The sequence below is a fragment of the Vulpes lagopus genome, chromosome 13 (assembly GCF_018345385.1).
Source record: "Vulpes lagopus strain Blue_001 chromosome 13, ASM1834538v1, whole genome shotgun sequence".
Taxonomy (NCBI): domain Eukaryota; kingdom Metazoa; phylum Chordata; class Mammalia; order Carnivora; family Canidae; genus Vulpes; species Vulpes lagopus.
This window is the reverse complement of record NC_054836.1, coordinates 19126427-19137380: the sequence shown is the minus strand read 5'-3', so window position 1 is coordinate 19137380 and position 10954 is coordinate 19126427. Positions and strand designations below refer to the sequence as shown.

At 40.0% G+C, this 10954-nt stretch overlaps 1 protein-coding gene across 1 annotated transcript; it reads right to left on the bottom strand.

Moving 5' to 3' along the window:
• Nucleotides 1-521: 521 nt before the first annotated feature.
• GNG11 (G protein subunit gamma 11) lies at nt 522-4845 on the bottom strand. Its single transcript, XM_041728156.1, has 2 exons — nt 4645-4845; nt 522-944 (listed from the first exon to the last, which is right to left on the bottom strand). Exons 1-2 carry the CDS (start codon nt 4738-4740, stop codon nt 819-821), a joined length of 222 nt encoding a protein of 73 aa, XP_041584090.1. The 5' UTR covers nt 4741-4845; the 3' UTR covers nt 522-818.
• Nucleotides 4846-10954: the final 6109 nt, after the last annotated feature.

Here is a 10954-nt window from a genome sequence, read left to right as displayed (position 1 = left end):
AAGGAAAGGCCGTATGGTTGGCCTGGGCTTGCTGGAAAAGGCTGGTATGAGTAGGTCAGAGCCAAGCATCTGTGTCAATGCCACAAAGCTGGAGGGTCACCATGCCCAGGACCTGCAGATCCTGTGGGAGATACCGAGGCTGACCTCCTGGTGGCTTCTCCCGGGCTCCAACCATGGCTCTTCCCCAAGTACACTACTGCAGGAGCACTTTGAACAGGGCTGTATGGTATTAAACCTGGAAGTGCTAATGTGGTTCCTGACTCAGATACTCCAGCTCCAGTCAATGTTAGGAATTCTACTCACTCAGTTCCCTAAGAGTCAAAATTAGATCAGAAACATTCCAGAAGTCAGAACTCAGCATTGTAAACCCTCCTGAGATCTGAAGTAGACAGCTGGATGGGAGAACTGATCTATCAAATCCCCTAATCTTTTGATATATGTCCCAAACACATGGAAAGTTATGGGGAAAAATATAAAAGTAAATGAAAAAAAAAAAAGCTTTTTAAAATTGCCAACACTCATTTTCCAGAGATAAAACTTTATTTAAGGCATCAAGCAATATACTGAAAGAGGTGAGTCATGCACAAGTAATGTCCTTATTTCCATAATTGTACATTTGATACTTTCTGCCTCTTAAAAAGGGTGCGTAGTGAGCAAAGATGAGAAGCATACAGCTTTTAAACATAACCATACAATATAAGTGTTTAAGAAAGTCTTTAAATTTTGTTTTCCTTCTCTGAAAGGAATTTCGATTTTATTTCAGAAAACCAAAACAAACTAGTTCTTCTACTGAGGATGAAATTTCTCTCCAGAGTTATTTATGAAATAATGCAGCTGCCTTTCTCTTTAAAAGGATTCTTGTCTTCTGGAATTCCTTTCACCAGAGGATCCTCTCCAGAACGTTCTTCAATGTAGTTCTTTATTTCTTCGGAACATTTAGACACCTTGAGAAAAAAAAAAAAAAGAATGAATTAGGTCAGGATTGTCTACACTCTGTTACCACCCTTTAGTGAAATTAATATAATTGAGTACAGCTAGCATTTTAAAAAATGAAATAGTATAAAGATACTAGCACAAAGCATGTATAACATATATATGCTATATATGAATGACAGAGTCACGTAAAATATATTTCTATGTTGAGGGTCAAAAAGCTTGAAAGACACTGTACTGAATAGATCTTCCCCAGCAATTTCTATCCATTGTGCCTCATATGATTTCCTTCCTCTACTATAACACAATTATGATTTGTCCATAATATTTTAGGATCTAAATCAAAGTGGGGTATCCCACTTTCAATTTCCCATGCTAATGAACAGGTGCAGTAATAGATAATCCCTAAATGTTTTGGGCTGTGTCCTGCCAAAATTCTCACTTATTATGGGTGTGTACCATGTTATGCAATTTTTCAAAATGATAGAAACATTGGAGAAAGTCTGATCTGGGAGGTTGAAGTTGCCCAATCATACCATTTGTGTCTCTATTCTGAATTCCTTCCTATTGCTTGAGGGCAATGATCATAACAAAAGATTTATTTGAGGTTTATTAGGCTTATCTGAGATTCTGGTGTTCATGTAATTAGTTGAAACTCTTTCTGCAATGGAGAAAGGATTGAGAAGTTTTTTCAAAAACTCTGTCCTTCAGAGATAGGTTGCAAGAGTGAGTTTAAAGAAGAAAAAGCAATAAAAAAGAAAGGGAAAAAAAGGATTAGTGTCTTAATGAAGGCCTGCATTGCTAAGAAGAAATTAGAAGTAAAATTAACAGAAGCTCCAGCAAATTCTTTTTTTTTTTTTCCAGCAAATTCTAATAGAGACCTCTTAACTCTAGGAAACTGTTCCCATAGAATTTATACTCTAGATCAGCAATCCTCAAATTGTTTTAATAGTTATCACTAAAATATGTTTGCATATGTATCCCAAAATGTTTATAATTATAAATAATGTGTAATTATTTACTTATAAATAAGTACAGATGCTACTGTGTTAATAACTAATGCGTAATTATAAAACATAAACTGGAAATTGCCAAAAGATGAGATTTAAATCTAATCCAAAGTAGAAATTTTAATATTTTACTCCCATGCGCCAAATACTCTTCACACACAATGTGAAGACCACTGTTCTAAAATTTAAAACTAGGTGATGGTAGTTATATGACTTAAAATGTAGTGAAATAAAAATCTTTTCAAGGTTTTTCAGGTGCCATTCTCTCAGGTAACAATCTCTCTGATTTGTTGCTGACATTTATAGTGCACACATTTTATGTGAGTTGTCAGAAGTACAGATGCAAGGTAATCATAACCTGGGGTCTGTCTCCCCAGATATTTGTAGATAAGATTAGAGTTCCCCCAAATTGTATCTGTTCTTTTTTTTTAAAAAAATTATTTATTTATTCAAGAGAGACACACAGAGAGAAGCAGAGACACAGGCAGGAGAAGCAGGCTCCCTGTGGGGAGCCCGATGTGGGACTTGATCCCTGGACTCGGGGATCACGACCCGAGCCTAAGGCAGACACTCAACCTTGGAGCCACCCAGGCGTCCCAGTATCTGTTCTTACAGAGCCTTCTTCATTAGTTTCCCAAAGAGATCTGTAACCTCCTAGAGAATAATTACTCCTCTGAGCATTTCCTTCCATGATCAAGAAGATATGTTGGAAAAACAATTAGCTGGAGCCAGAATTCAGCCTATGAATTCTGTGTCCTTGGCCTGAGCAGAGCACACATCTTAGCCATGAACAATTTGTTGACAGAATAATGAACTAGGCGTCAGAACGCATGTGTTTTAGTACATGCCCTATCATTATCTCTGAGGTCTTGAATAAGGAGGTACTTAGTCTCCTTGGAATTCAAGTTATTCATCCTTAAAAGTGAGAGCACTGAATGATCCCTAAGAGCCATAATGATTGTAAAGCACTAATACTCTATAATTCAAAGTGTGTAATAATATATGTTTGCATATTATTATTAGGATTTAGAAGTCTCTCCTTGTAATCTCCTAAGGCTATCTTTGAGGGCTTTTTTTTTTCCTCCCTTTGGCATATACTTGGAGCTGGAAAACTGATCCAGCAGGGTGTGGCAGGGAGGAACAGCTAATGAATGATACCTTTAATTTCTACACTGTCAGCTGCATCCAGGCCCCTGTCCAATTTCTGATTTGAAGCTTAAAATACCTAGAATACACTTGTCTCTTTTTTCTCCTGTAAGTTCTACACATTCCGGTATCAGGGTATTCCAACTTTGTTCAATGCTGCACTTCGGTATATGCGACTCTGTTTAATATGTAACCTCTAAGGTACATTGCGTGAAAAAACTCAAGTGGCCAACACTTTGCCATCCACAAAATGGGTCTCTTAAAGTTTCAAGAAACTACCCTATTCTTTGGGTCCTGTAACTTTGTTTACTCCTTTAAACATAGTATTTTTAAAGCTTTAAAAAATGGATAGAAATAACTTTGCATTCCAAAATCTACGGAGAATAGGGATTTGGAAGTGAAGGGTTAAATTTCAGAAAAGAAATATGTATAGAGTAAAACTCAGAAACAACGGCATCTTCCAAATATCACTCAAAATGTTCATTCTGAGTGACAAGACTCTGTCATAAATAGAATTACCATAACTGGATCAGGAAAGTAAGGGAGCGTATCTACTAAACCTGCTTAATTTCAATTGTTTTTCTTAATTTTTTCTTGTGTTAACCCATAGAGAAATGAAATTAGTTTAACTTTTTCTTGCTGTGGAGAAAGGAGTAGATCATTTCTTTTAAAAAATCTCTATACAAAAACCTCTTCCAGGACTGCCTGATTTGAGGGGGAAAAAGGAAGAAATGCATGCTCATATTACCAGTAAGACGTAAACTACAAAATCTCCAACAAATTTCAGTGGAGACTTCTGAACACCAACGTATGTGTTCTCATTGAATTTGTAATCCGCTTCAGTGGCCTCTAAAATTTTTAATCATGATCACTAAAACGAATTTTCATACGCACCTCATTCTCATTATTTATAAACAAATGCAGATCCTACTGGGTTAGTTCACTGTGCATACTTACTAAACAAAATGGAAAGTAAAAAAGGGATGAGAGTTAACAAATAAGATAGAAATTGTAATGTTTTGTTCCCAAGCCCCAAGGAGCAGTTCATTGCATACCTCTGGAGAGGCCTGGTGAAATTCGAAATTGTGTCATTCAAATTACCTCAACTGTGATGAATTAAATAGTGATTTTAAAAACCCCACAAACAGACCATTCTCTCCCATAATGAAAAAGACCAAGGAACTAAATAGCCATCCGCCTTCTCCCTCCAATTTGCGTTTTTATTTATTATGATTATTATTTTTTTTTCCAATTTGAGTTTTTAAAACCAACAAACAGCAGGCAGCATTTTTCGTGCATTTCCCCAACGGGAGGCTCGGATGTTCCGACCTTTCTCCTCGGACCCTTGCCTCTCCTTTACCGCCTGAGGTTCCCCCACATCGGCTGGCAGTCCCAGGTCCCACCAGCCCTACTTCAAGGGAAGCTGGGGGAGGGACCCCAAAACAGAAAACAAACAAACAAACAAAAAAAGCTGTACTGTTTTACTATAATAAACCAGGGGAAACTGCCCTTGGCTCATTTCAGGGAAGGAAATATTCCGGGGCAGCCCTTTTACCTGCTGCCTCTGCAACTTCACTTCTTTGCGAAGTTGCTCAACTTCCATCTTCAGCTTTTCCTTTTCTGGCAGATCTTCGATGTGAAGGGCCGGCATCGTCGCCCCAGACCCGGCCCGGGGACCGCTCCGCGAGGGGAGAGGCTGCGAGTGCAGCGAGCCCGGGGCGCGTCCCGGAGGAACAGCGGGGCCCGCGCGCCCCGCCCCGCCGCGCCCCGCCCCGCCCCGCGCGCCCCGCCCCGCCCCGCGCGCCCCGCCGCGCCCCGCCGCGCCCCCCGCGCTCCCCGCGCCCCGCCGCCTCGGGTCGGCCCGGGCTTTCCCTGCGCGCCCGCGGCCCCAGCCGGCCCGGGGGGCGGGGGGGGGGGGGAGCCCGAGCGACCCCGCGCGGCCGGACCCCGCCCCTGCCGCCGCCCGCGCCCGCCACGCCCCCGGGGACCCCCGCGCTGCGGCCGCCGCTTGGGGCTGCGCGGGCCCACTTTCCCGCAGAAACAAGTTTTACTTTTTGTTCCTTTTTTTTTTTCCCTCCCCGTTCCCCAGTCACATCCGGGTTTTGTTTGGAAGCAAGAAAAGGAGGACCCTACCGGGCAGGAAATGACCGTCCCTCACCTCCCAGTCACGGCCACACGGCCTGGGATGGCCCGCTACGGCCCTCTGCGCTGTGGGAAATGTGGACGCTGACGGAGAGGCCCAGGAGGAAAGTGAAGCTGAGCTGCAATGTCAGAAGCCACCCACCAGGTCTGTCGTGTGCGTCCATCGGGCTGGTAAATGCCTGAAACACTGACGCCTTTGGGGTCACGGGGGCATCGGGACGCGAACACTGCCCACCACTTGCACGGCCGTTTGCTGACGTTGATACACCGTCGGCATCGCCCACGAGCAGGTTCTTACTGTTTCTTCAGGGGAATGTTTTGAAATGATTTGGAGGATACACGGATGATACTAGAGAAGACAGAAGCAGGAATCTTAAGAGTTCTTACCACAAAGTGTGTCTCCACTTCCCATCAACCGGGGTTTGGGTGACAGTTGACACCAAGGGTTGTGAACTCCTGACTCCAGTACCTCCCTGGGTGTAGGCAGCGGATTCACTCAGCGTTGGTGTCTCTACCCTCACTCAGCGTTGGTGTCTCCACCTTCACTCAGCGTTGGTGTCTCTACCCTCACTCAGCGTTGGTGTCTCCACCTTCACTCAGCGTTGGTGTCTCTACCCTCACTCAGCGTTGGTGTCTCTACCCTCACTCAGCGTTGGTGTCTCCACCTTCACTCAGCGTTGGTGTCTCCACCTTCACTCAGCGTTGGTGTCTCTACCTTCACTCAGCGTTGGTGTCTCCACCTTCACTCAGCCTTGGTGTCTCCACCTTCACTCAGCGTTGGTGTCTCCACCTTCACTCAGCCTTGGTGTCTCCACCTTCACTCAGCCTTGGTGTCTCCACCTTCACTCAGCGTTGGTGTCTCTACCTTCACTCAGCGTTGGTGTCTCCACCTTCACTCAGCGTTGGTGTCTCCACCTTCACTCAGCGTTGGTGTCTCCACTTTCACTCAGCGTTGGTGTCTCTACCCTCACTCAGCGTTGGTGTCTCTACCTTCACTCAGCGTTGGTGTCTCCACCTTCACTCAGCGTTGGTGTCTCCACTTTCACTCAGCGTTGGTGTCTCTACCCTCACTCAGCGTTGGTGTCTCTACCTTCACTCAGCGTTGGTGTCTCCACCTTCACTCAGCGTTGGTGTCTCTACCTTCACTCAGCGTTGGTGTCTCCACTTTCACTCAGTGTTGGTGTCTCTACCCTCATTCAGTGTTGGTGTCTCTACCTTCACTCAGTGTTGGTGTCTCCACTTTCATTCAGGGTTGGTGTCTCCACTTTCACTCAGCGCTGGTGTCTCCACTATCTGCAAAGCAGGATTCATCTTGCTGCCATTTCGGAAGGGCAGGAAAAGTGTCTGATGGTTTACCTGCAACATAAAGTTTCCCTTTGACCATAAACTAAAACCTTGTTAATGATACTTAGTAGACTAGAAGAAAAATAAAGCATGAATGTTAAAAACCTTTCCCAGCAGTCAAATATTTCTCTTTTTGGAGATCACCTCCTGCCTACGGAGTCAAATTCAAGTTACAGGTGGTAGCATGAACCCAGTATTTCAGGGTACCTGGCCTTAGAACCCAAAGCCACTCCCTATTTCGTCAGCACAGATTTTTATTTGTTCATCATTTCTCTCTACATTCTACTTGATTATCCTCAATGAATATATAGGAAGGAGAAGAACAATGAGCTGCTTGATGAGTACTCTGGGTCTAGTCCCAGCTTGGCACTGACAATCACTGGAAAAATCACTTAGTTTTTACTGGATTTTGGTTTTCTTATTTATAAAATATTGATGGGGAAGGAGAATAGCAAATTAGCTAAGGTATGTTTTGTTTCTAATTGTATTTATGTGTCCACATCTGATAAATCACTTTCACAAAGAAAATTGTTAAGGAGCTTCTTTTTCTGTATTTGAAATACCACACATTCCAGGATCTCCCAGGCTCAAAGAAGTTAAGTCAGCTGCCAGAGTTTTCCCCTGTTAGTAAGTGGTAAGCCAAGACAAAAAACTCACATCTGTCTCCAAAAGCAATTCATATTTTTTGATTCCCCATTGCTTAGTTTTTAAAAGTTGGTTAAAAATAACTTAAATAAGTTAGTGAAAGTAGTTAACATGGCCCAAATTAAATAAGTGCAGTGCCCAAATTAAATAAGTTGGTTAAGTAACTTAATGTTGTCTGTTCCAGATCATAAAAATAGAATTATTTTGGCCTGGAAATTTCTTCTGTATGAAATCATCTAGTTCCATGCAGTGATAAATAGTTATAAATCCGTAGTGGTTATTTAACTTCTTCCACAGTATTATGAGACTTAAATTAGAGATGAAATATATATTAGCATACTATTTTTAGTTTTTGTTCTTATAAAATAATGCACGTCTCTAATATATTAAGTTAACTGATTAAAATGAATTAGGAAATGCTGAAATCCCATGATCACACAGCATTCTGAAAAATGTCTTGTTTGGTTTTAAATAGTAAAATAATGAGAACACTTTTCTTTTTAGAAGAGCATGTAGCCCCTATCCCTAAGCATGGAATTTACCTCTTAGAGAGCAACCATGGTAAACAATTTCTTGTGTATTCTCACAGAAATGTGCTATCATCAAAATTTCTTGGATAAAGTTTGAAATCCATACTAGTTATATCCAAATGTCATGTTAGCTTTTTTACTTATATTTTAGATATGACCTGTAATAAAAATTGTTTTACAAAATAGTATGTGTACAAACCATTCTGCAATGAAAATAACAGATATAATCAGAAAATAGCCTTTTTTAGCCCACTGTCTTTTGACAAATGTTTTAAAGAAATTTGCTTAAGAAAATTAACCATGTGGTTATTTCTACCTTTAAAGTATGAAAGAGCAAAGACTATGAAATATTTACCTTGATATACAAAAAAAAAAAAGAAAAGAAAAGAAAAAAGAAAATCAATACAATTCTTGACCACTTTTCTGATGTATTTAGTATGTTGTTAAAAAATCCATATAAAGGAAACTGTATAAGAAAATACTGAGGGCAGTTATATTGTAGTTGATTTAATTCTAGGTTGAAATAAAAAAGACCGGGGTTCTGGTCTTACTCTATCTTGTGATCTTTTTTGCAAGACATAGGTACTCTCTGCCTTTGTTTTGTTGTTGTAAATAAACTGGGTTATTTCTCAAATTCTGCTCTTCTAGAATTTACAAAGTTAATGGTGACTGTTCAGGCCATTAAAATGATGGTTTTTAAGGAACATATTTAACACATTTGATATACTCAATTCACTTTGTTTTAGTTCAATTTTTTATAACAATCACACGGAACATTTCACAATCTAACCCATTCCATGAAACTATGTATATAGCATCCTTTTCTAGGTGAAGATAATGTGAAGTTACAGAATGATTTATGTCATCCAATGCTCTAATCACCTTAACAGCTACTTATAATTTATATCAAAATGATTTATCAATTCTGCTCTACAAGACTTTAAGTTCCATTATAATTGGTCATTCCTATTACTCTGTTTTACTCTTTTCCTCATGTTAATACATTCTTTCAGAATTGAGCAAGTTTGATATTAGCCTTGTTTTGAAATCTGAGTAAAATCAAATCCAAATTAAAATAATAGTGAGAGTTTTTTTTTTCTTGCTAAAGGTTAAACTCACCTATATGTACAAAATACCTCAAGGTGCAAGTATCTCAACTGATAAATTATAGTAACCTATTCTCTTTACTGGTACCAGGAAATTTTGTGGACAAGCCAAATGCTAAGGCTATGTATAGTGTTTCTTGTTTCTCTGTAGTCTTACCTCATTCTTTTTAACCTAGTAATCCATGGCCCTGAAATAACTTCTGGGGGGAAAAAAATCACTCACTGTTGTAGCTATATAGCCTGTGGGATAGTCACGATCTCACATCCTTCTTCCTAGACTATCTTTCTTTATATATGTCCTTTCTTATTCCAACTCCTACAAACAGTCTGTATTTTTCAGTAACAGGAATGTTATCCTACTTTTGATTTATTCCCTAGTTAAGCTAATAAGAATTCTGAATTATCTAATATAAAAAGTACTGTCCTTTCCTGCTTTTAATTGAACACTTACTAAGTCAATTCAATTGTAGAGACAATTTATTAGTTGATATGGCTGTTTCAAAGATTAACAGAGCTTCTGGCTTGGGAAATTTACAATACAGAATTGAGAGTAAGACAGCCACACAGATGATAATGAAAGAAGGCAAAGCAATGTTAAATGGGTTACAAGATACACAGAATACTCTTGGGATGGAGTGAGGGACAGAGGAGATAGTTTATAGCAAGCCTCAGAAAAGGAGTAGGATTTCAAAAGGCTGAAATGAGTTAGAGCAGAGGGACATTTCAGGTGGAGAGGTCAGTCTGACTAAATGGAAGAAGGTGGGGAAATAAGGTGTCAAGTCAAGGATATTTGACACTTAAGTTTGTTGACTATAGAAAGTCTCCAGGGTTTATTATAATAGAGGACATTTATTAGGTTTTTATCTATATCTGTCCTAAGTGATTTTAAATTTTTATGTAAGAATCCATTCTATTCTCTCTTTTTATATGTGAAAAACACCCTGATGTTCCCAGGGTTGAAGTATAAAAATGGCCAAGTCAGGGTTTTGACTTAGAATCATCTGCTTCCCAAATCTATCCAGTGTTAGAGAAAAGCTAGAGCTTTTGGGTAGGACCATACATGTTACTAAATGCTGGCAAAGACTGTATTTTTTTTAACCAGGGGAAAAAGAAAATAAAGGGAACACTTAATAAACACTAAATTGCACATAGAAATATCTTTGAGATAGACCACAATTAAACAAATTAACAACTAAAATGTATAGTACGCTAGATGGTGATGGGTGCTATGGAAGAAAAGAGAGTGGAACGGGGAGAGAGGAAGTGCTAAGGAATGGTTGGAGAGGAGTTTTGTCATTTGAAAGAGGGGAAAAGAGCATCTCCTGAGGAAAAAAATAAGAAGCTCCAAGTTGATCTTGGAATCTGTTAAAAGCACATTTGATATGTGGTAGAGTGTGTTGTTAACCACTCAGCCAGAGACTCAGAGTCTACACCTGAAAAACTTGCCAACTCCTTTCTTTGAGCCGAGATTTTCTGTTTCAAAATAAAGGGGTTGGACAAGGGTCAGTAGATCTTTGTTGAGCATTTACTACGGCCAGGGTGCAAAAGTACTATGCTGGGAGCCAAACTTGGGACCACCTGGAGATTCCCTTCCAGACCAAATATTAGATAATTCTTCTTTTTAAAAAGGATGACAAGCAATTAGCATTTCATTGTACTCTGATCACTGACGTATCCACAGCCAGCACTGTAAATGTGAACTAGCAACAAGGAAACACTAACAACAAAAACAGTTTCTGAGTTGGGGTAATTGGTACTCATCATTTGTTACAGAAGCAGAGGCAAAATATCTTAGTCATTAGTGCAATGGTAGTGAATTTTGGCTTGTGTCAACTCAATAAGACACCAGGAGGAAACTGATTAGCCGGATGATGCAGAAGATGGCTATTTTTTCTATCATCTTGCTTTTGCACTGCTGTAGGAAAAAGGATAGTACTGATGAGGATCTTCTTAGGGATGGGATGGAACAGCATGTATTTCAAAGGATTCTGGCTCTTTATCCAGGTTCTCTCTTGGTAACAATACTAATTACACCTACTGGGTCTTCCTGTGTGTCATGCAATATGCTAAGTACCATAATCACCCTAGGTAATATTTA

What these genes read in the sequence shown, in the direction of transcription:
- GNG11 (XM_041728156.1), bottom strand. Translation starts at nt 4,740, where the DNA reads ATGCCGGCCCTTCACATCGAAGATCTGCCAGAAAAGGAAAAGCTGAAG. An exon ending in TGAAGTTGCAGAGGCAGCAG is followed by an intron (nt 945 to 4,644) that starts GTAAAAGGGCTG and finishes TTTTTTCTCAAG; the next exon opens with GTGTCTAAATGTTCCGAAGA.